General features: G+C 41.8%; 2 protein-coding genes across 12 annotated transcripts in view; both read right to left on the bottom strand.

The window, feature by feature from the left end:
• Positions 1–44: 44 nt before the first annotated feature.
• cfap298 (cilia and flagella associated protein 298) lies at positions 45–3,486 on the bottom strand. 2 transcript variants are annotated; one of them, XM_078266331.1, is made up of 8 exons: positions 3,396–3,486; positions 2,901–3,071; positions 2,381–2,548; positions 1,877–1,944; positions 1,626–1,784; positions 1,329–1,460; positions 1,106–1,201; positions 45–999 (listed from the first exon to the last, which is right to left on the bottom strand). In XM_078266331.1, the coding sequence occupies exons 2-8, from the start codon at positions 3,037–3,039 to the stop codon at positions 889–891; spliced, it is 873 nt and encodes a 290-aa protein (XP_078122457.1). In that variant the 5' UTR covers positions 3,040–3,071; positions 3,396–3,486; the 3' UTR covers positions 45–888. The 2 variants fall into 2 exon arrangements, with proteins under 2 accessions (XP_078122457.1, XP_078122456.1); XM_078266330.1 differs by having other exon boundaries at positions 3,376–3,462.
• A 754-nt stretch (positions 3,487–4,240) lies between these two features.
• Positions 4,241–24,513, bottom strand: part of synj1 (synaptojanin 1) — a 30,779-nt gene continuing 10,506 nt past the window's right edge. For 2 of the 10 annotated variants that reach the window (XM_078266525.1, XM_078266531.1), the window contains 24 exons: positions 23,209–23,305; positions 22,649–22,824; positions 22,479–22,560; positions 22,202–22,354; positions 19,150–19,306; positions 18,081–18,272; positions 17,560–17,644; positions 16,948–17,088; positions 16,656–16,848; positions 16,412–16,570; positions 16,158–16,314; positions 15,884–16,010; positions 15,450–15,662; positions 15,285–15,363; positions 14,906–15,071; positions 14,570–14,752; positions 14,198–14,236; positions 12,798–12,920; positions 12,538–12,576; positions 10,741–10,782; positions 9,881–9,933; positions 9,579–9,768; positions 9,008–9,468; positions 4,241–7,902 (listed from right to left, as the gene is read on the bottom strand). In XM_078266525.1, the coding sequence (XP_078122651.1) occupies positions 6,892–7,902; positions 9,008–9,468; positions 9,579–9,768; positions 9,881–9,933; positions 10,741–10,782; positions 12,538–12,576; positions 12,798–12,920; positions 14,198–14,236; positions 14,570–14,752; positions 14,906–15,071; positions 15,285–15,363; positions 15,450–15,662; positions 15,884–16,010; positions 16,158–16,314; positions 16,412–16,570; positions 16,656–16,848; positions 16,948–17,088; positions 17,560–17,644; positions 18,081–18,272; positions 19,150–19,306; positions 22,202–22,354; positions 22,479–22,560; positions 22,649–22,824; positions 23,209–23,305 (4,318 nt within the window). In that variant the 3' untranslated portion in view covers positions 4,241–6,891. Of the gene's footprint in view, positions 7,903–9,007; positions 9,469–9,578; positions 9,769–9,880; positions 9,934–10,740; positions 10,783–12,537; positions 12,577–12,797; positions 12,921–14,197; positions 14,237–14,569; positions 14,753–14,905; positions 15,072–15,284; positions 15,364–15,449; positions 15,663–15,883; positions 16,011–16,157; positions 16,315–16,411; positions 16,571–16,655; positions 16,849–16,947; positions 17,089–17,559; positions 17,645–18,080; positions 18,273–19,149; positions 19,316–22,201; positions 22,355–22,478; positions 22,561–22,648; positions 22,825–23,208; positions 23,306–24,513 lie in introns of all 10 variants that reach the window. The other 8 variants (XM_078266523.1, XM_078266529.1, XM_078266526.1 and 5 more) reach the window with 5 other exon arrangements.

The raw sequence follows: 24,513 nt of genomic DNA, 5'->3' as shown, positions 1-24,513 counted from the left end.
AAATGAAGTTCAGGTTAAAATACAGTTAAATAAAATAAATCATGTTCAGTCAAGTCAGTTTATTTATTTAGCCCAATATCACAGATTTGAATTTGAATGTAGAAAATGAATTACCCTTTGAATCTACACATTACATCCAGGATGGTTTTTTTTTTTATGCAGTGTTCCTTGAAACAGGCCACTGTTCTTTGAGTGACTTCATCGACTCTGTCAACAGTTCCACTCAGTGGGGTTAAACTCTCTCACTTTGAACTCTACAACTTCCTCATCCCTGCTGGGACAAGAGCTGGAACGACCATCTATGTGGCAACTTCCTGCCTCAGAGCAGCACCGACTTTCAGAGGTGTGTGTGTGTGTGTGTGTGTGTGTGTGTGTGTGTGTGTGTGTGTGTGTGTGTGTGTCACTGACTGGAGACAAAGAGAGGAAAGGTGTAGCATCCTTGTCCCAGCAATCCAAGGGATGTAAAACTGTTCCAGATGAATCACTACCTATGAAACTTTGTTGAATGTTAACAAAACCATTGGATTTTTTTTTTTTTACAATCATGTAAAATGTACAGTACATTTAGATTAAACTGAAATTTTATTGTTTGCACATCTTCAATAAAAATGTAACTTTACAACAGGGTTAAAATAATCGGTAAATGAATACAGGGATCTGATTTAAGTTCAAATAAATCAGGTTTATCATGGCATCGGCCTCCACGTGTTACTACTCCAAGGCATATAAACACATCTGCTGTTTATATTCTCCAGAAGACCTCATATAACACAGACAGTAAACTAATATCAGAATTGAGATAAGGCATTGTAGTCATTTGCATATAGAGCTGTGAAGGACCAGGTCAGAGCAGCAGCTTTAAGGTAGGAATCTCAGTGGTAGTGGTCTCTATCTTGGTCCCCATTTGATGTTGGTGAGGCCTTGAAACTGTCTTCTGAGGGACTGTCTGTCTGTCCACTCTGAGTCCAGGTAGCTATCATCGTCTGCGTCCTCAAGTTTCTAAAAATGGTTCAAAAGGCACATTTAGTTTAAACAGGAACCTTGTTTTTAATGCGTGCACCTATTTAAAAGTATGAGTGTTTTGTCTCTTAAGCCTTTTTCTCACCTTGAGTTCCTCCTGCCTCCTGTACATATGCATCATCATCTGTTTCTGCTGCTCATCAGTGACCAGAGGCTCTCTCGCTGGTGCCCCCTGTCCTTTCTGGAGGGAATGGCAACTAATAAATTAGTTATTCTCAAAACTAACCAAAAAAACACTAAACAACACATACACTGCCTGCCATATACCACACAAATACTCCCTTTAGATTGGCTGAAATGGCTCTCACCTTTTGGATTTTCACCACAAGCTTTGTCTTTTCATTTTTGCCAATGTAGTCCTGCATTTTTTTCCCCCTCTGCATCTCTTTAGCAGCCCACCATAGCTGGCACTCGTCCTCTGTGATCACCTGCAGAGATGCCTGAAGTACAGACAGATGGAGAGGGAGGAAAAAGAGAGTATCAAGGAGACACTGCAGACAGACATTAACAATAGTAACTCATGCCCCTGTTTAATAATTTTTAGATGGCTATTAGCTAATAGCTGCGAGGACAAGCTGATTACTGACACAGGTTTAGTTGTTTACCTGTGTTCCTGAAAGGTCTTCACAGTCCTCAAACTCCATTCTGATAGGGTCATGAGGAGGCAGCCCCATGGGGTACACGATCATGACAGCACCCCTTAGCGGATCCAGGGCTTCCTTCACCATCTCCATAGTGACACAAACGTTAGCTTGAACTTGTTTCTGAAAGATGATCAGAGAGACAGACTGAATAAAAAGTATTGACCCTTGTTGAACAAGACAATCACAGATTGAGTGTTTACCCTAATACTCACTTTGGAGATCAGTGCTTTTGCCTCCTCCACGGTTCTCATCAACACCTCTTTCATTTTATCATTTGGAGCTGGTAGAAGGCAATGAGTTGGATTGTCAGATTACCAAAATATTTTATTATCTTTTTTCCTGCTTGCATAGAAATTAAGTTTAAAATGTTTTTATGCAAATTAAAAAGAAATGCTTGGCAAATGGACTTCTTCACAAAACTGTTCTGTACAATAGTAGCATCTGTATGTTATTCACAGTAGAGATGCACAATCAAATGGGACGAGGGAATTACATACTTACAATTTTTAACATTCTTTAATTGCAGAGTTTTCAAGTCACAAGAGGGAATTTAATATCAGAGGAATAGGAGGTGTAAATATCTGTTCATGCATGTCACGGTTTGCAGTTCAAAGTTACAAGCACATGCAAAGGACCGGTCTTTCTGACAACGTTATGGGTTTAGCATAGTCTTCTTGTAAAACTACGTGGCCTACAGTCAAGAGTCATATTCTCACCGTGTCCGTTCCTCCTCCCAATCTCATCCTTCCTAAAGACTGTCCCCCCGCTGGGTATGCACTTGTCTTCCCATTCATCCTTCAGTTTCAGCTCCACAATCTGCTCCTCTGTGAGCCCCTGCATGTTGGGTGGCAGTGTGATGCCGTGGTCTGCCAGCTCTGGGATCTCTGTGGGTACACAAATGAACAAGCAAGTCAATGCCAATATGCAGTATCCTAGTAGACTGAATATGAAATATAAAACGTAAATGTTCAACAGAAAATCCAGTCAGTCAATTATTTAAGAATAAAAACACATTCTGCTTACACCCTAATAAGTAAGGGATAATCACCGAGAGGCTGATAGGCCCTTACATAATTACTTATTTGTCTCTTCTTTATACTAATTTAACAAGGGTAGCTAGTGGTATTTTGCCAGCAAACAGTTACCCAGTTTAAATAGTAAAGCAAGATATGTGAGCCTACTGACGCTTCTATACCTACAGTATGCACAGAAAGAGCTGGGACATGTCATTTTCACCTGAACATATTCTGTCCACTTTGAGTCTCCCGTTGTAAATGGCTGTAATTTGCCGGATCACCGTTTCCACAGGCGCGTCCACAGTGGTGTTGAAAAGAAACTGGCTTTCATCTCCACGCTTCACATGTAGCTGCACCATCTTGCAAAAGCAGCTCACCGCCTGTTTACTAGCTAAAAGAGACGTTTAGGCATATAAGTTGAATGCGACTTTGTTGTTTAATAAACCCACCACAACACGAAGACGTGTCCGTGTAACGCAGTGCCCGGGGTCTTTGGGAAAACAGTGTAACCATAGCAACAGTCGTGAGCACACCATAGACACAAAACTAGCTTTAAACTAGCTAACGTTAGCTAGCTAGTATAACTTAGGTGTTACAGTCAATGTCTCAGTCTGTTAAAGGGTCATTTATCTACAGTGACTGAAATGGTAAAACTTAGCTATGCATTGAAACGACAAGCACAAGACGGCACGTACAATGTTCAGACTGAGCTCACACTTTGTTTACAACCGGTAGCATCGGTCCAGAGAAGCATCTGGATCTCACAAGCATCTCGTGTGAACTATTTACGGCAGGTTAGAACAATCCAAGAAGTATTACTGCCCTCTACAGGTAACTGATGGCAACACTGTGGCCGGTTGCAACGCAGTAGGAAGATCTTCCTCATGTTGTAACCAGGGTTCAAAATGATCACCATTTACCAGCCAAATGCTGGTAAAATATGCAAGTGGCTGGTAGAGTTGCTTCAGTCACCAGCCAAAAAAACAATGGTAATCTATTAAAGTGGTTGGTCAAATTTGAACATTCACTAGCCATTTGGCTGGTGGATGAAAAGGTTAATTTTGAAACCTGGTTGTAACCACTTAGTGATACTGTAGGTCATCTTGTTGAAAATGTTATTCACTAGCTTGTCCTGCTACACCAGAAGACAAAAGGACAATCCACTTGCCTAAAAATACTGTACACAAAAATACAAATTAGGAGACAAACCAAATAAAGGAATGCAGCACCATTTAGCTGACACTTATGGAAAAGAAAAACAGTAAGACATCATCGAGATTAATTAGCTAAACATGATTGAGTTAAAAGTAAATGTAACTCTCAATCATATTTACGTCAGCATTTTATTTATGAGTAATGTGATCAATTTTAGAATTAAGTATGAAGAAGTTACTAAAAGATGATGGGATGGAAAGGGGCAGCACGCACACACACACACACACACACACACACACACACACGTGTCTGTACAACTACAATTTGAGAACGGTATGATAGGTATATCTTCTTACAATGTGCAATAAAGTTACAGCCTGCAGTCAGAAAAGACAAAAATCTACATTCAGGGTCAACTTACATTTATTTTTGCATACATACAACATAAACGGCTTCATACATAAATGTGCAATCAGCTGTGCACTTAAAATATGGAACGTTGGATATTGACACAAATGGCAGCTTCATGTTTTCTCTTTAATACAGAATATGTTCAACAACACAGGCTCTTTATTTACTATGGATTATAGCCATAAAACGGGACATCAACCTCACAAAAGGAGCAATTTGTTTCCTATAAAATCTCATCTTGAACATGACATGACACAAAGCGCTGGCTAGTCCCTTACTGTTAATGCAGATACAGTATCTACTGCACACATTTGGATAACACTATAAATGCATTTTAGAGATGACATCCACATGTAAGCAAATGCAACCTGATACACTTGCTGACATAGATATCTACTGCTTTCAGTGCAATGAACACAGATTATTTGTACTGATTTTACATTGTGTTTAAACAAAGTGCAGAAGCGTTAGTTGGTACTTTCTTGGGTCAAATGTTTTGTCCTCCATGCTTTTAAGACCATAAATAATACAACTCAACAGCAGTGAAAGAGAGAAGTAAGGTAGTACAGGGACAAATACAGACAGATCACCTCTGATAACACCACACACACACCTCATGAATGGTTACAAAATCAGCGAGGCTCAGTAACAATTATTTTCAAGTGGAGGAAACAGCTATGGATTAGATATCACAGGTGGATCTGCAAACGATGAGGACAGTTTGACACCCAACACTCAAATCACACTACTGTCTGGAATGTGGGCAATGCTGCGCCTGGGAAGGACACAACAAACAGTCAACTGGAACTGAGAATCTGGTCATGCATTCAAGCATACAGTGTAGTTGAGTCTGTATATTCAGTCAAGGTGGTGAATAGTCTTCCATTAGCGTTGCTATGGGGGAATTCTCGCTCAGGTGGTGGGTGCTTTGTGAAAAAGTCATTTGTCTTGTATTGTTAACATTTTCGCATACAGTGAAGCCAGTCCACAGCCCTTGGAAGGCTGGAGAGCGGAAATGCAGTTACAGCCATAAGCGTGTGAATACAGTGGCTATCAGTTCAGAATCTGTAAGCTAATACACTGTGTGCACGTAAAAGAGAAGACTTCCTTAGGGGAAAAGCTCCGATAGTCCACTCTTAACTCTGTACACACACACACACTCACATCCAAAACACAAACATCGTCAGACACGACAAGACGATATGCACCTTAAACACAACACATTACTTCTCACCACAGTATCAACAATAGATTATTTAGCGTAAATGTTCTTAGAAATTAAAAGCATGACTTTTGTAATTAACAAAAGTTGAAGTAAAAAAAATGTGCCCTCTTTATTATTATTATTATTATTATGCATGGCTTGTCCTTGTTGCCATGTCCACGGACCCAAATCACACCATCTTCGAACTTTGAGTAACAGAAGTATACACACGCCACATTCTTTGAATTTACAATAGTGTGGTTAAATGCTTTGGATGAATCAAGAAGGATCAAAACACTACAGAGGTGGAAATGTCATCGGTTCAATCCACAGGCTCTCATTTCTATCAGCAAGAATACAAACAAGAGAGAATACAGCCTTTCAGTTCATATCAGTAACATTGTGCAAACCACTATTAACGGTCATCACAAACGCACATTTAGCGAGTAGTTTCCATGTTGAAAACATACATTTATACATAATCACTATGTATAGGTTTCGATATACAGTAGAGCTACAAAATATATTCAGCTAATCGTAACAGACCACTGACAAAGAATGATGGCTGAATAGAGCGAGAACAAAATATCTTACTATCAAGTGGATGGGATGGCATTATAGAGCATCAGTACTGTGGCAGTGCACAGTTTGACTGACTATGACGCTGACTCGTGCGGTTCTTTTTCACGCTGTGACGTCAGCATTAAGCGATGACAAAACCCAGTGCAACATTAAGTACATTCATGATAAAAGAAAGTGCACAATATTACTTTTACATTTGTCCCCTCAGACACAGAACAGAACAAAACTTACAACAAACTATTTTGGGGGCAAATGTAAAACCTGCAGTGCATAACCTTCTACTACATGTAAAGTGAGAAGGTAGAAGATTACCCTCTACTCTGACAATCACGCTCTGATGTACAGGTTAGTCAAAATGATGGATACGAACTGCAGTGTGTCAGCGAATGTAGCAAATGCCAAGGTAGCACTGAACCTCAGGCGAATGCATTGTGCTGCACAGCTGAACAGAAAATGTCTGAATATTGCACAGGTGATTAAACAAATGATTTGTGCGTGTAGACGTACTATCTATTATATATATATATATATATATATATATATATATATATAACTCTATACTGTAGACACAGGCACGTTTGCTGCCATGAATAAAAATAAACATCAAAACGATTCATATATTAAAATAAATGGTAATATCAGAGAACAAGCAGACATCCCTGTGGTAAAGAAGAACACACGTTTAGGCTCATACACCTCTCACGTTACTGCTCGAGATATAAATCCTGTTCTGCGATTCAGAAGGGGATTGGTCTATACTTCTTAAATACTGTCTCTTTTGTACATACACACAAACATATACACATTTATCATATATCTATACATATCTGGATATGCCCTTTACATATTAAGAATGATCCTATCTTTCTGTTGACTCCCTGGGGAAGAAGAAGTCGTCACTGGGTCCCTCTGGGAGCTTTGGGTTACTGGTTACAGTTCTAGTTGGGATGGGAGGAGGGAGAGTTGGGAACACTGAAGGGGCAGAGGATAACCAGTCGGGCTCTGAGTCCAACACAGAGCGGGAGGGCCGAGTCTGAGTCTGGGACAATAGGGAACTGGAAGGGAAGACGGGGGCTTGTGGTGTTTTAGTTGGAGGTTGAAAATCCAAATCATCATCAAAAGTGACCCAATGCTGGGTCGGTTTAGCTCCTGGAGGAGGTGGCTGGCCACGTAGTGCAGGCAGAATGGAGGAGGGTGGTGCCAAAGGCAAGAAGGGGACAGGAGATGGGGCGAGGGGGAGCACAGGAGCAGGTGTAGGATTAAAAGTGGATGATGGACCAAACAGGGACATGGCCCTTTGTAGCTGGGAGGTGGGTGCAGCAGTAGGGGCTGCTGCTGGAGCAGGGGTGGGGATGAGTGGTTGAGTAGGAACAGACATGTTCCTCTGAATGTTTGGCTTCGGGGCGGTAAGCTGGACGCTGAAGTCCGGGGTGAGCGAGCGGTGCTGCTGATGCGCCAGCGGGCCTGTGAAGGGATTAGTGCTGCTGGGTCGGGCAGGAAGCAAGTCATTCGGGAGGGGGCCAGGGGAAGCACGCAGTGTCTCCTGCGAGCGGCTACGAGACGGGACCGGAGGGGGCGGGAGCAGGGAGGAGGTGAACGGTGATGGGGTGGAAAGTGAGGAAGAGGAGGATGAATCAAGTGCCTGCAGGTCTGACAGAGCAGATGACTGGAGGGAGAAGGATGAAGGGAGAGTGCTGGAGGACATCGTCGACACAGGAACAGAGGGGGGAGTACGCAGAGAGGAGCCTCTGGTCAGGGACTGAGTGGTGTGCCAGGAGAATGAGGAAGAGGAGACAAAATCAGAAGCAAGTGTGTCGAAGGGTTCGGGCATCCATTGTGCTTCTCTTTGGATTCCATTCAGGCCATTCGTCTAAGGAGGAACAAAACAAAGAAAATGCCATTCAGCTGTCACAACAAATGCTGTGTGAAAATATAAACAATGGGCTAATGTGTGTTTTACTAACTAATGGTCCATCAGTTTATTATAATCTTTAGCGCAGATTAAAGTTTAAAGATACCCATTGGAGCTTTCTTGTAAACAAACAGTTATACATTTACATCCAGTGTTTCTTACTTGATCCATAATGTCACCAGTGGTCAAAACCTCCAATTTAAATACACTGACTACTGCTGACAACCAATGTATACATCACAGTCCACATACAATCACCAACTCTAATACAAATGAATGAAATAATGCAAATTAAACAAAATGTTAAATCAAATTATGAGGTCATTGCATATGTGCTCACTCTCATCACCGGAACCACAGTGAGCAGATATGAAAAGACTAGTGAGGGGAAAATGGCCAACAACAAAACATCACATTTTCATCTGTCATTTTTTCATGTCATTTATGGTTTGATATGTTGACCGACAAAAAGAAGACAAGGACTGCTCCATGTTGTGAGCCTAACACAAGACAATGCCTGGCATTGCAGTGGACTAAAAACATCCAGGTTGGAATAACTTAGGAGGAGACATTAAAGGAAGGAAAAGTTATTAAAAGAAAATAAAGAGAGGGGGAGGTTACTGAGTGTAATTTATGAGAGGTAATAACATCAGAGCAGAGGACTGTTGTGCTATGGAGGATGAGACAAAGAGGTGGTTTAATATAAAGTACCTGTCACCCTGAGGGCTTCTCCAGCTTGTGAGAGAGAGACAAATGTATCAGAGAGACAAAAGCAGGAAGAATGACACGGACAACTAAGCTCATCATATGTGGGACAAAGGAGCAGAAAGAGGCTATTATCCCGGTCTCCACAACACTCCTCAAAATTTAGCAGAAAATATCTTGTCTAATGAGCAGAATTTGAGCAAGAATCACTTCACTGTCTGAAGAATGTAGTACATTATTTAACTACATGCAAGCAGAAAAATCTTAGTGTACTCGATCGATGATTATAGAAATAGTTAGTGTTCTTTATTCAGTTACTGAAATTCCAATAATTTAATGAAAAGAAGTTGACACCAACCTGCGCAGCTGGGGCTGTCTCAGACTTGGCAGCATCAGGTGGCAGAGTGTGAGAGGAGCGGGAGCGTGGTGGGGGTTTAGGAGAGGCTAGACCCTGTGGAAGCCCAGCAGGGGGGGTAGCAGCAGTGGCGGCAGGAGGGGACGCTGCTTTAGGAGCTTGCTGTGGCTGGAGTGGAGCTGGAAATGTGGGCTGCATCGGTGGTGGGAGTTGGGACTGAACTGAAGGGGCAGCTTGTTGGGGCTGCATGGGGGGCTGCATTGCTGGTGGGAGTTGGGACTGAACTGAAGGGGCAGCTTGTTGGGGCTGCATTGCTGGTGGGAGTTGGGACTGAACTGAAGGGGCAGCATGTTGGGGCTGCATTGCTGGTGGGAATTGGGATTGAACTGAAGGGGCAGCTGTTTGGGGCTGCATGGGTGATGGAACCTGGGGTCTCGCTGCAGGGGGCTCTAAAGGAGGAGGACCTGAGAGAGGAAACAGGACAGAGTTAAGGCTTAATTCACTCTATCACATAAATAACATTCTAGTGTTGATAATCTAGTATAACGGCCTCTGTAAAAACACATGTCCATACCCAGAGGCAGGTCAGTCGGTTTGGCCTGGCCACCGGGCACAGGTCGTGGGGCTCCAGGGTGGGTGTCTGGGATGGGCCGAGGGGCCCCAGGATGCACGTCTGGGATGGGTCTGGGTGCTCCAGGGTGAGAGAGAGGTGGTGGGCGAGACTGAGGGGGAATACTGATTACCCCAGCACGAGCAGGGATATTCTGGATGACGAAGAGATCATAGAGAGTAGGGAGAAATTAACAAATTGGGTAAAAATCAATAAAAGATAGGCCAAACTCCTTTTGGTGTGGATATTCAGAGTTGTAAACTCACCGGTCTGGGAGCACCTCCAGATCCAGGAGCTCCCACTGCTACCTGGCCTCGAGCTGAAAGAGTTTAAAAAGACAAACCAGCTTAATTAGCAACAAGAAATCTTACTATAATGTATCTATCATGTGGGCACTGCCCCCTAGGGAGAGATGTAAGGAATAGCAAGAGCATTTTATGAGATGGGAGGTTCAAGCAAATGAACGAATAACGATAACTTTTACAAGCACTGTACTAAATCACACAAGTGCGCTGCAAACCCACCCCAACCTATGACAGACCAAATTCCCCATGGCTAATTATTAATGACGATGACTCAGTCATTCCGGAGCTGCAGGAGGTCTGGAGAGGCAGGCCTTGTTCTGTAAGCCAACTGCTACTCACACAGCTTGCAAGCACACACCTCTTCTTTTGCCATTCTCTTGCTGATCCCCTCTCTGTGCCTGTGAACATGTTCTTACGCGATTTAAATGTCTGCTTCTCTGTAATACATCACTGTACAGCCACCAAACGTAAGTCAACCCTGCTAACCATGCACACCCTTAGTGTGACAGAGGGATTCAGCTAACCACACACATCATACAATCGGTCATGTAAAGACAGGCCAAGTCAAAGGCAACCAAACCCTATCCCCCACCCTGGGACGGGCTTAATTTGTGTCGGGGTATAAACACATAACACAGGATTATAAATGGACAGACAGGGATAATCTCAGCCCCATATCACTCCCAGCAAGTACAAGAAAACTCCACACAAAGATGGCCGTTCATGGGACAAATACAAACCTACATAATTGAGTAACAATCCTTTTATTTAATTAGTACGCTAATGCTAAGTGAGGCTACGTCATGCTATGTGGCACTCACCTGCAGCAGCATCTGGCTGAGGAAGAGCGGGGCTTTTTGGTCCTTTGCAGCACAAAGGAAACCAAACCACATTACTGTTATGCACAAAGTGGAGTACTGGTCACAGGAAGCAGGTGTTACTATTGACAACACTTTACAAGAAGCACTAGGAATAGCGTATGTTGGTAAAAATGCAGCAGAGCAGTGATGCCTGAGATGGTGTGAGTTGGAATATCTACCTGCCTGAGAAAGATTTTCCTGTAGCCGATCTGACATTAAGACCATTTTATGTCCGGAACCTTTAACTCACGTAATCTTCCCAGTTATGAAAAGACTATGACCACCAAATCAATACTTGTTTAGTCCATAATGATAGCGTGTACAATTGGGAGGCATTCGGTTTCCTACTATCTACAACCATTTCAGTCAGATGGTCGTCTGCAATGTCTGTACTCGTGACTCCTGATAATAATGTAATTGACTGATTAAAGTAGCCTCGTTTTGATACATGTTACTCTTGCACAAGTTGCGATATTGACTTCCAGACCTCAATACAAATGTATACAATAAAAAAAACAATGTCTCATGACGGAAAATGCCTGCTCTTCTCTTTTGTTGTTGTTTTTATTAACAACATTAAATACACTAAACAATAATTGGTAGGGATTTATTACATTTATAACCACCACTGAATATTAAATGGGGAAGGAGAAATGTTGTCTTCTGGATAAAAAAGTCTGAATTTGCCTCCAGTGGATTTGATCCCACTAGTCCTTTAACCTCTTTCAGGTTTTTTCATTCCCTGCTTATTTTGCATTTAAATAAGCCAAATATATATATTTACAACAGACTACCAAACACATCTCTCTCACATACACACAAGACTATGAAGGCCCACAAGATACAGAATTGGTTAATGGTAAACTATCAATGCCAAAAAAAAAGCATTGACGACTGGGTCTACAGGGATCAGATGACATTTAAAAGACACATGACCAGTTACCTTCACTGCCTCTCATACCAGGCCAGTTACCTTCACTGCCTCTCATACCAGGCCAGTTACCTTCACTGCCTCTCATACCAGGCCAGTTACCTTCACTGCCTCTCATACCAGGCCAGTTACCTTCACTGCCTCTCCTACCAAACAGTGGGCTGGGCCATTCACCACAGTCTTAAAGTCAAAGAGGGGAAACAGTATTTCAATATGAAAAAAATACATCATGACTTACCAGCTACTCCTACATCAAATAAATTCAAATAAGGGCAACAATACCTAGGAAACTGTCTAGGTCACACGTTAATAGTACTCACAGATATACCACAGATGAGGGATATTGTTGTAAAGCTAGCCACATTTTCTCTATAAGAATTTACATCCACCAAAACCACAATATAGGGAGCGATTGGATGATGCACAAAAAATACTGCATTTAGAACTTGACCTAAGTGGTCATTCACCACTTCTCAACTCGGAAAAACCTTAATCTAGAACTGTTCACCTAAAATCAAGCATGACTCTGCAACCACATGGCCCATTTCCACTTCAAATTTTATTCTGAAATTGATTTGGGTGGATAGTTTTGGCTGAAGCTGAAGCTGAGCCCAAGAACAGCCCAGTGGTGTGAACATCCAGTCAGGTGTAGGAGAGGGTTCATGTCAGGTTAATGGTTGTGTGAAAAATACACTTTTTTTGTTAAAGCATCATGCAATCGTCTGCAAACTAACTTTGTTCTATGCTGAACTGAAATGGAAAATAGCAGCCACTACTTGAATAGCGTCAGCAATGTAAGCATATAAACACACCGTTCCACACTTTACCTCCAGAGTCCTTTCTAACTGGCAGAGGGCTCATGCCTCCTTCAGGAATGAGGCGAAGCAGTGGGATAAAGGTGAACATGTTAACACCTGCCTTAAGTATATCATTCTGTACCATGCTAAAAAAAAATGTAATATCCACACTTCCAATATAGGATTTGAATTGGTTGCTCTGAGGTTACAGACTGTACTTCTGTGATTAAAATGTCAGAAAATTAGGCTTTAATTTACTGTAGAGAATAAGGTTAAGGATGATACTTTACCTGAAGGGGGTGGTGGGCGTTGGGGGGGTGCTGGTCTGGCTGGGGGGCCGTGGGGACGAGGGGGAGGTGGGCGTTTGGGCTCTAGAGACGTGGGGGCACCAGGCTGGAAGTCAACAGGAGGCCCTGGAAGATAAATAAGCCTACATTAAAAATTCTCTGGAAAGAAGCATGGCTTAATGCCCTAAATGTAAAAAAAAAAATTAAAATCTGTTGTATGTTAAAACAGCTGGGTTCCTAGAAGAGATTTTAAGGTAATATAGTCAAGGATTCAAGGCTTCTGTGTATTACTCCATGTTGATTCAGACAGCAGGGGACGGGGCTATACTAGCTCTTAAGAGCATATGGGAGAGGGACCTAAGTCTGACACTGGAGGAGGATGAGTGGATAAAGATATGTACAAACATAAAAACCATGTCAAGGGATGCAAGAGTACATTTAATACAATTTAATTAAATAATGCATCGTTTTATTGGACCCCGTCTAGACTGTTTAGATTAGGTCTGATCACAAATCCAAACTGCTGGCGATGTAAATCTGAAGAGGGTCATCTTTTACATGCCTTATGGTCCTGTGACAAAGTGCAAGAATTTTGGACATGGCTACACAGTCTCCTTACTGAGATCTCAGGGATTCAACTAGAGTTCTGTCCCAGACTATTTGTCTTAGGGGATGATTCAGTATTAACCAAAGGGAGTAAAAAACTGGATCCAAACCAGCATCATGATAGGCAGACAGATACTTCTTAGAGGGTGGAAAACCGAGGGAGTTCCCTCGGTCCAAGAGTGGACTGTTGAATTGCCAAGAGTGGCAGCATTTGAAAGGATGTCTTATAAGACATCTAAACTAGAATTCTATGACAAAAAAATTGGAGGAAGGAGAGAGACTGTAAATTGAAATAATTCCTTGAGAGAGGCATCTACGGTATTTTGTTTGTCATTTATTTTTATTTGTGTTCATGTGGTATGTTATTGAATAATTGTACCTTCTATTTGTACATCTATGTGAAACCAAGGCAAATCGGTTTGTGGTGAGGTGTTTTGTTTTGGGGTGGGGGGTGGGGTGTTGTATTTGTATCTGTATGAATGCTGTATTCAAAAAATAAAAAAACTGTTAATCAGAAAAATTGTAATAATATAAATATGTTCTTTTCTTTGACAAATCACACTGGTCAAACGTATATCAAGCCATGAGCCCCATTTCTGAAGTCTTAATTCAAATTCTACAATTTGTTCCATGTGCATAGCTGTGATTTAGTGAAGAAACGATAAAGCTAACACTGCACACATTTTAATACTGCACCATAACACATGTTCTTAAAGGAAGCAAGTAGTTTACTGGAAGACACAATGCAAGCCTTCTAACACTAAACATAGACTAATTTATCACACATTACATTTTACCTGTAATTTCTCTCCTCAATGGTGATGGGCTTAAATCTGCTTCAGTAAATTACAAACAGAACAGAATTACAGTTTATAATCCAGCAGGCAAAGACTGGAGCCTTAGCTGATTATTGGACTGTACTCTTAGTTAAAGGTGCAGTAGGTAGGGGTGTCTAACTGCGCGTCAATCACTGCTCATGCACACGCATTCTTTCTCCCTTGTAGGGGGAGGGGCTTAGGAGACCGTTTTGGGCTTTAGCGGAAAAGGGGGAGGGACTGAGAAGTTGTCGATGTTCAAATTTTTTGGCTAAGTCCTGGATCTTCACAATCCTACCTACGGCACCTTTAACTGATTCCAGGTGTGTGTCATGCTCCCCAAATTATATTTACCATGTGATGGTCGAGAGGGTTGTACTCCACGACTAGGCCTGCTGGGGGCGGTAGGTTCTCCGTGGGTGGGGGAGGGACAGGGACTACTGCGGGGGGAAGGGAGAGGGGAGGATCCAGGGCCAGAGCCTGCTCCAGGCTGAAGGTGCTGGGGAAGGATCTCCTCCACCTCCTCGTCCACATCACCTAAGGAGACAAGACAAATTCATGTACTTGAAACTGGTAATCCATACAGCCTTCTCTATATCAGTGGCGGCAAAAAAACGTAAATATAAATGGTCATTCATTTTAAAAATTTTGAGGATAAGGATTGGAATTGCTTGGGTGGTCATCCCTCACCTTCCATATCGTAATCGTCATCGCCCATGTCCGTGTCCTCAGCCAGCAGGGTGGAGCTGGCCGAGGTGGGGATGCTTCCACAGATCCTATCCACGCTCATCTCATCCTCTAGATTCTTGATCCAACCTGGACTCTTCAGACGGATGTCCAACATCTTGCCAAGGACCTACAATGTTACAAAGAGACATACAAGAGAGAAGTAGATATTGGTTCCCAGGTATACAATTGAGGAAAAAGTGCTTAAAAGATGCACAGTGGTGATTAAAACTATGATTGACTTTAAGATTAGACAATAGAGATGGAAACGCATTTTATATTATTAATGTTAAAACTTATGGCTATAGCTTAGAAGCAATTAATAAAATCAGTGACGACTTACGGTGGAGGCGCTGAGAGACAGAGCAGCAAGAGCAGAGTAACCTTCAAGGAAAGTCACCCACATCTTCTCCTCAACAAACCTGCATAAACAAGGACACTGTCAATGCAGTCTCACTGTCTGCAGGTGATACATGTCTGTCTGTGTGTGGCGGGATGTCAGGCTCACCTGATGAGGATGACCTCTCCAAAATGAGCAAACTTGTCCAGCAGCTCGTCTATGAGTGCATCGTCAAAGTAGTCGTCGGGGCCGGAAGAGCAGAGGGACACCAGGATGGTGCCGTCTGGAGGCCCCTGCAGGGCAATGACGTCTTTGTAGACCTGGTGCCGCGCGTCCGGGTCGACCTCCAGGATGTCCACATCTATTATCGACACCACGGGCCTAAAGAAAGATAGCAGACCTTGAGGACGGTGATATTTGACTAAAGACAAACACCATATATTTGTTTTCCCCATTGTTACAGTATATTTCAGAGTCTATGTGATTAGTCGTTTCCACTTGACAACACAGATGTGACATGGAAACGCAGCAATTTATATTGCTATAGGTGAAACTTAAATATCATCAATTCGCTCCACTCAGAGATATATCTTGTTAATTACCTGTGGTCTGAGGTCTTAAGCTCAGCCCTGCCATAGTACTTCAGAGTCCCAGGGCTCCAGGGGTTGTCTGGATCGTCCTCATTGTCCCTAGAAGTAGAAGCTGCCCCTACTACATTCATCTCCTCAGCTGCAAAACATGCACAAATGCAATAATAAGACTAAAACCATATTTTTGCCAGTGCTATAATGTTGTCTTCAGTCACAAGGTCTGAGATAGAAGAGAAGACGATTATTTGGGTTAGTTAGACTTCTCTGCAGTGGCTCTGCATCTTACCTGTTTTGCTAAAGTTCCACTTCCTCCTCTTCCAGAGTATGCGGTCAGTCCAGGCTGGTGTGCGGCACTTCTCACTGGTGTCATAATCTTCTGAGAAGAGGTCATACTTATAAGTGGGGGCAAAATCTATCTTCCCCTCGATAAAACCTCGGAAAACCTGTTGAGGAGGTCTCCGCATTAGTACGTGCAATTCCTGTTGAGAGGGAGTGAAAGTTATCAGTGCTGTAAACATGCATGCGTGCTGTAGGTCATACCAAACCAGCATTCTTCTGGTCCAACAACTGGTCCCCAGCTGTCAAGGCATCCCAGTTCTGCTGTTTGATTAGCTCTTTCACTTCCTCATTGGGCAGACTGATTCGATAGTTAAAGTCTCCACACCAGAAAACGTAGTCATGCGAGTACAGCAGACGACCCTGGCAGGGACAAGACGGATGAGGTTATTTTTACGTTATGCAAAAATGTGTTTGTAAAAATGCTTGTTAATGCCATGGTTAATACCATGGGGAAGGTGAGTCTGCGTGTGATCTCATTGTAGTCGTCGTTCCTCTCCTTGACCTGTGACTGGCCAGCAGCAAAGTGGGAGCAGACGAAGCAGATGCTGGTGGTGTGGAAGAGCAGGCGGATGGCCACGCCTCCTTTATTGCCTGTAGCCCCACCCATACCAGTTTTTACAGTATCTACAGCAACATCCCTGCAAAACATATTGAATGACAAGTTTACATTTGTTACCATAACTGTGATTTACAGTATAACGATACAAGTCTCTCGTGAGAATGTGTCCAGTTCATACCTGATGAAGGGTGCGTGCTGTGGGCGGATGAAAACAAACAGACAAACTCCGACCAGCTGCTCTGAAGCAAGCAGCACATACTTGTGGTCCCGCGATATGTTTTTTTGGAGCTCAGCTGCCCATAGTTTCTGGTTTGTAGTGCTGAAAGTGCAGAAAGATGTGCAGTAAAAAATATATACCACCCAGACAAGCCAGAAACATAAAGTGAGTGAGAGGACAATTAACATTTTATTATGTTAAATTTTAAGATGACAAAAGCCACTTAGTTCCTCCTCAAGATATACTGTATAGCCAAAATAATTCACATCTGGATAAGTGATATTAGCCTTGTCGGCTCAGGCCAAAGTAGTCCAGCTCAGCTTAATCATCTTATTATGTCAGGGGCAAATTCAGGAACTGAAAAAATATCATAGCCACCTTTTCAGGATTTTATGTTCAATACCCTTTTAAATGTAATTAATGCATTTCAATATTTCATAACTTTATTTTTCGAAAACCGCATGCTTGATACTAGCTAAATAGTAGGCTGTATGGCGCTCATCTCCTATCTAGCCTAAAGGTAAAAATAAACAGAAAGGTCATTTATCGGAGGCTGGAATCTTGCACACATACCTCGCACTGACAATATTGCCAGCATTCAGTTCAACCATTTCCTCAAAACCGATGGCAAAGATATCTATGGGGTTGGCTTTGCTGTCTGTAAAGAGAAAAAATTAACGAAAGTGTCTAATAAAAAAAAATGAACATTATATTTTAACATACAATTTAGCATATAAAGTAGATATACTAGATACTAGTCATACTAGATATATCTATACCAGTCACTTTTTGAAGTAGTTAGTGTAGCACATAACCCCCCTTTAAACCTCACAACGTATAAAGGAGATATAACATGTTCAACAGTGAGCTTCAGAGGTGCCGGTACCTGGATTTTGTTACCTTCTGACAGAGGCAGGATAGCTTGAGTACAGACATAAGAGTGGTATCGTTCTTTTCATCCAATTCTCGGCAGAAAAGCGAATAACCATATTTCCCAAAACGTCAAACTACTCTTTTCACCTAATAACTAGGAACAGCCCAATGAAACATAAATTCCAGACATTTAGAGTGCAGATAAATACACACTGACGTACCCTGGAACTCAGGATGCCCTGCCTTCTTTGGAGCATCTAACAGCCAGTCGTTGAGTGTCTGGTTGCGGTAAGCAATGCTGCGAAACTGTTTACCCCCGTTGACATTCCAGGTCCCGACACACACCCGGATCTTCTTGGGCCTCGTGTATTTATGGTAGTTCTGACACATTCCCAGCAATACTCTTGGGGAGGCTTTAGAAGGGAGGAGAGTAGGATTAGAGTATAAAATGGTTAAGTATGTGTGTGTCTGCAGGAAGGGGTGGCATACAGGGAAACAAAACAAAAATGGGAAAGGTCTTATCAAAAACAATGGGAGAACATCCAAATAAACAATGTCCTAAAACACAGGGCGTGGGAGAAAGGCTACAAACCAGAACTCTTGTTGGAATACAGATAACATTCAAATAATCAACCTTGGTATTGGTTTATTTCTGTCTATAAATGTCCACTCAGTGATGTTACATTTCATTGCAAAATTTAGCATCCTCTTTCTTTGAACCACTATTGCAAAAGACTAATGATATGGAAAAGACAGAGGATTAAACCACTACCAACAATGGATTATAAATCAATGAACAATAACGAGTAGCAAACACAAATGATAGGACAGCTATATGACAGGAAGGATCAAAAGATCCATCCACTGGGGGGCAGTCTGTCAGTTACTATACCTGATTGTAAGACGGGCTCAGTGACTAAGATTGTATGCAAGAGCAGGGGGGAGAGAAGGGAGAGAAGGGCGGGTTAACCAGTGCATCAACAGATAATTTTAGCAGAGTAGTCGTCAGCATTAATCTAACTGGGACAGAGAGCTGGCACATGGAGATTACACTTGATGCGGTCCAGACAAACCCTTCTATTGTGCAGAGTAGCTAACAGGGCTATAACAGACACAGGTCAAAACTTGTCAACATATTCAAACAATTCCTCCTAGATGGAGCAGAAAGAAAGTTTTTCTTGAAATTACAAAATATAGAATCAGCAACCATGTATTAGACTACTCATATGTACATTCCAGGGTAAGATGTGATCCGTTGAATCAAAAATGTCATATGTTGTAAACAATTACCATAAAGACTGGAAGTGGTGAGCAGGGCCCGAGCTTTGTCCGCCAAATCACTGTTGAGTGTGGAGCCCAGCCTCAGGATGTCTATAGCCTCCTGCTTAGAACTGTCAAAGAAGTTGTTCTGGATGGTCCTTGTCACAGAACGAGCGCCATCTTTTAGCTTCCCCGCCTGCAAACAGACACGCAGAAAATAAAAATAAAAAACACCTTATTAGCTCTACTCCCACTTGGTTTAAATGTCTGCATTTCCCACTCCAACCACAGAAGATAAGAAAAGGAGGAACACATCAGAAAGCAAGTATCTATCCAAGCAATATAGATTTTTGAACTGACCGGGAAGGATTAAAAAAAAAAAAAGGTCACCGATTGATGTGCAACATGGTTTGATTACATGCCACATGGCAATACTTTTAAATTGATTACTCCAAGATCATCCAATCAAGACAGCAGATGTTGCCAGATAATGTAGGCAACAATCAGAGATGATGCTGTAGTATGAAAAGTATCCCTTAACAAGCAATAGCAATTCTCCTTCTTTTAAACTCAATTTCTGTATATCAGTAGAGCTCTCCATGGAGCTTTCGAGAGTTGCCAGGTCAAGACAGTATGCATCACATGCAGGGTGGGAAATTAGCACCCGCCACCAGCCAATGGCGGGTACTTTTTCAAAGTGGCTTTGCCTTGTATACCAGCCACAGTGGCGGGTGGATTGTAAAACATTCCTTGTAACGGATTGGACAGCTTTTCCTTATAGGAGTCGCGTTATTTTACTGCTAATGAATCCCCAACATTTCCGGATTTTGCTGCTTCATAATAAAAACATTTAAATACCAAAATAATGGAGGACTTTTATTGTGAAGAACTTATAGGAAATGAAACCGTTCACAGCCAGGGCTTTGACCATGCATATTTCCGTCAACTCCAGACTTTTGTCGAGTAGTTTTCAGCGCTAGTCCGTGACACCATGTAGCTGAGCTGAGGTACAGACGAAACGAAAATTATCGGTTAAAAACATGTGGCGACATATCCCCGGTGTTAAGAGGCCCTCCGCGGAGTCAGCAGTAGCTGTTGAGGGGGAAGTAAAGACAAAACGTACAGCGAAAGACCATGCAAAACATTTCAGACCGTCCTGCCAACCTGTATACATTTTAACATCAATGTACGCTGTAACGGTTTTTCACTATAAAGTCGCTGAAGCTGCTGCTGTTTGAATCCTGTCAGCTCTCTGCTACTCTGTTCCCCCCCGCGACTGATGCGCACGCGCACACAAACACACACGGTGGATGCAGAAAACGGAGATGAGACGTACAGGATGACCTAAACTGATGACAGCTATGCTCGTTATTGTAAATGCAATGATAAACTAAAGTCCAATAAGTACTTAATCAAACCGTATGAATGTGTGTCCCAACCCAAGCCAGGTTAGGATATTAACTAACAATGTAAAGATCAACAAGCCACTGACACATATGTTCAAATTTGATTCATTCAATGAATTATTAGTTTTTGTCTTAAATCCACCAGCCATTTTCATTATACCAGCATCCTGAGCCTTTTGGAAAGGTTACTAGGACAACTCAGCACAGAGTAATTTAATTCTCCCCAAATTAAGTTTCCTTTTTATTTTTAAAGAACTATGCAAAAAAGCAACTTTCACTGTCTCTCGCAACTTCATTGCAACAAAAATACAAAAGACATGGCAACTTTTATCGCAATTTTTTACAAAAGCTCCCGCAAAAATCAGGCATTTTGGGCCGTAACAATCTATAAAAAAGGCTGTGAAATCCTGGAGGGACTGATTAATGCTGTTACTGAGAGATGAGTCAGTATTTTTTTGTTCATTAAACATGTAGGCCTACAATTACTGTAGAATGACCAAACACAATTTAACCATGGTCTCGCAGGCTTTTTTCACATCACTTTTTATTTGCCTATATTAATAAAATATGTATTAATAATAAAAAATAATGCATTGAAGCAATTCAAAATATGCTAGTGCACTTTTTATAAATTTGAGTTCCAGGAAAAAGTGGCTGGTAAAAAATATAAGTGGCTGGTAAAATTGGGCATCCACCAGCCACTGTGGCTGGCGGGCAAAAAAGTTAATTTCCCACCCTGATCACATGGATACCAGCATTTTCTTTCTTTTTTTAAATAAAGAGGTCCCACCTATCACATCATCATTACTCATAATCATTTCTTTTTTGGGGGGCTTTTATTGCCTTTACTGACAGGACAGATTAAGACATGAAAGTGGGAGAGAGATTGGAAATGACATGCAGCAAAGGGCAGCAGGTCAGAAGTGAACCTGCGGCCGCTACGACAAGGACTGAGCCTCTGTACATGGAGCGCAACCAGGTGAGCTAACCAGGTGCCCCTAATCATAATCATTTAACCCAGACACTGAAATCAATAATGCACCAGACATAGGCCCAGAGCTCAAAAACAACATAGACTTGCTTCTTAACTTACCACAGAGGTAGAGAGGTCCAAAGGACAGCAGGAAGAGATAGCACACAAAAGTTAAGAAACTAAAGCACACAGCTCTCCACACAGAGAGGATCAACTCTGTCACTGCATGCACAGTGCACAACTAGACATTATCTTGAGTGCTGTTTATGGTTTAAGATCAATGTAAAAAAGGTAACAATTTAGGTTCCCAGTTCTGTCAACATATTTTCACTTCCATAGGCTGCTATGAGCATGCTTAAACTGAGATGTTTAAGATGTGTAAGCTGACAGTAGGGTGTGAAGGACAATAGTGAGCCTTTGTGATCCTCTCTCAAGCATTTTTTATAGGGCTTAAATATCTTTGAAAATCTTGCCTTAGCTAAAGCTGTAAAGCTTTCTTTTTAGTTGGAATTGACCAGTTAGTATCAGCAATTGGGAGGACATTGTAACAGCAGGTTGGCAAGGTGTTAAAATAAATACAATCTGACAAAATCATGATACTCCTACATAAAATGCAGCGCTTATAACATGTTGCCTCAATTGTGAAACTGTGAATTACTGTGAACTGGTATTTGTGTGCATTTAATGTGTCCATATTGTGTACCTTGGCCTTGCCATCCAGGGCACCTGTGCCCGCGTAGATCTTGCTGACAGAGTCTCCATTGGCAGACCACATGGTCCTAAAAACCTCCTGAAACCTGGCCACCAGCTGGGGCTTCTCCGTCAGACCCATTTCCTCCAGCTGCTTTGGCAGCATCTGGTGTGGTGAGGAACAGGGGATTAAGACTATAAGCATCATCACTAAAAGCAATCGACTTTCACAGAAGAAATGCAAATGCTATTTTATAACAAAACAAGAGCATACTGTGTCAGACTCCTACCTCAAGGGCAAAGAAGGCCTGGACACTGTTGGTTCTATCCAGACAGTCCAGGCAGTTAGTTCTAACGGTCCCACCCTGAGTCCTAAAAAGACATGTTATATAATGTTAAGAAGAAATAACAAAAGTGACATTTTAATACTACTTTATGCACGTTTGTATTTATTTCTCACCTTGCGATGCCCGTCTCTCCCGAGTAGTAGAAGAACCCACAGTCTTCCATGAACTTGCTGATGTAGGGTTTGAGGACACTGTGGAGTTTGTCTGCCTTGCCTCCCTTCACATTTTGATGGTAGTCAAAGTTCACCATTTTTACTGCTGATGCATGCTCTGATGCCTTTAGGTGACTCTGAGAGTGACAGAGAGGGGAAGAGGACTTATTCACAGAAATTCAAACTGAATGCAAACATGTGGTGCATGCAAGGTGTGTTGCCTGTACCTACGAAGCAACATTAGTTTGCATGAATTGATGCAAAACCATTGGCTTGAACTCTAAGGAAAATTTGTAAACGTGCAGGTCATGTTTGAGAACACACACTCAAATCCACACTTGTGGTTTTGATAGCTAATGGACCACAGAGAAAAATGTGACCTGACAAGAGTTTCTGGGTTTACAAAGACCTGCCAGACCTGCTGCCAGTGTGTTTTGGACAAAGTCTGTTTTGTTAGAAGTATCACATAAATGTTTTGTAGTACAGGTCAGTGTTAGGGGACAGAGAATGGCTCCTCTCACCTGAAAAGCTTTGCTGAGCATATGTTCTCCTTCCTTACTCCCAAGCAGATTGATGATCACTTGTTTACCATACAACCTCCGCAGTGCTGTGAAGTGTCTGGACAGAACATAATACACTTACATAATAAGCAATAAAGACTTAAAATGACATAACAGACTAATAACTAATGGTTCACCAATATAAGCATTTATCACAACATATTAAAGTATTCATGCTTGGTACCAATGTTTAGGTTTTAAACACACAAGATCACTTAATAAATAAATCAGGGCTGCAGCAGCACAGCAACATCGCATCTAAACACCTGCTTGGCCCACATCTCTACTGTACAGAGACACAATACACTGTTTATTACACAGGAATATAAACCCACTGACAAGCCTTTTGTCACACTTATTTCAAACTGTTACTTTTACATGTATGGTAAAGGAATGCAATGACTTTGAACGGGACATGACAACAATGGCAAGTAAATGTGGATTCAAGCCTCACTTTTGGAGTCAACAGTGAAATATTAATGTGCAATACATTCAAAAGTATACATCTTACTGCTTATTTGTATGGACATGGATGGAACGGCAGCACCATCCAGCAGAGAAAATAGCAGACCTAGGCTATACTCTGCTATTGTTACCGAGTTTATAAAAGATGTTTTTGTTGGCCTTACTATCGAAGAAATTTCAACACAGACATATGAGGCTGTCCCTGCAGAAAACTGACTCAAAACAGAGGATGAGTCATAAATCCCAATCTGGACAAATACTGAAAAAGAATAGTTGCATTACAATGTGCTTCTTCCATTTTTTTAAAAATACAACTGGTTCACCATCTGGCATGCTTGTCTTGACATGTGCAGGATTCTAAAGTCCAAGAAGTCTAGAAACGACCAGAAAAGAACCACTGTTGGTCTTCATAGCTTTACAGCATTATGTAATAACTTGAACTGAGTGAACAGCATGGCTGCTCTAAGACTGATAGGGTGGCAACAGAAAGTTGATATCGATGAAACCAGACGCGGTACTAGCAGGGTGTGCCACAGTGATTAGGTTGATTATCTGTCCTCTAGAGGGTCTGGGTTTAGAAACAACGACAATCCATCTGGCTTAAGTGACCCTAAAAATATATTTATATATATTTTAAATGTTTTTAGGTATCAGACTGCAAGCTTTGTGAGCATTTAAAATTAACATTATGTTGTGATACTTGCAAACATTGATCTTCCTTCTGTAAAGAAACTAGACAAATGTTTGAATCAGTTCTACACAAAAATGTGGAAGATTCCATTTTAGGAGGCACATATTTGT

This window comes from Sander vitreus, chromosome 13, assembly GCF_031162955.1.
Source record: "Sander vitreus isolate 19-12246 chromosome 13, sanVit1, whole genome shotgun sequence".
NCBI classification, from domain to species: Eukaryota; Metazoa; Chordata; class Actinopteri; order Perciformes; family Percidae; genus Sander; species Sander vitreus.
Note: the sequence above shows the minus strand (reverse complement) of the source record. Positions and strands in the feature narration are given on the sequence as shown.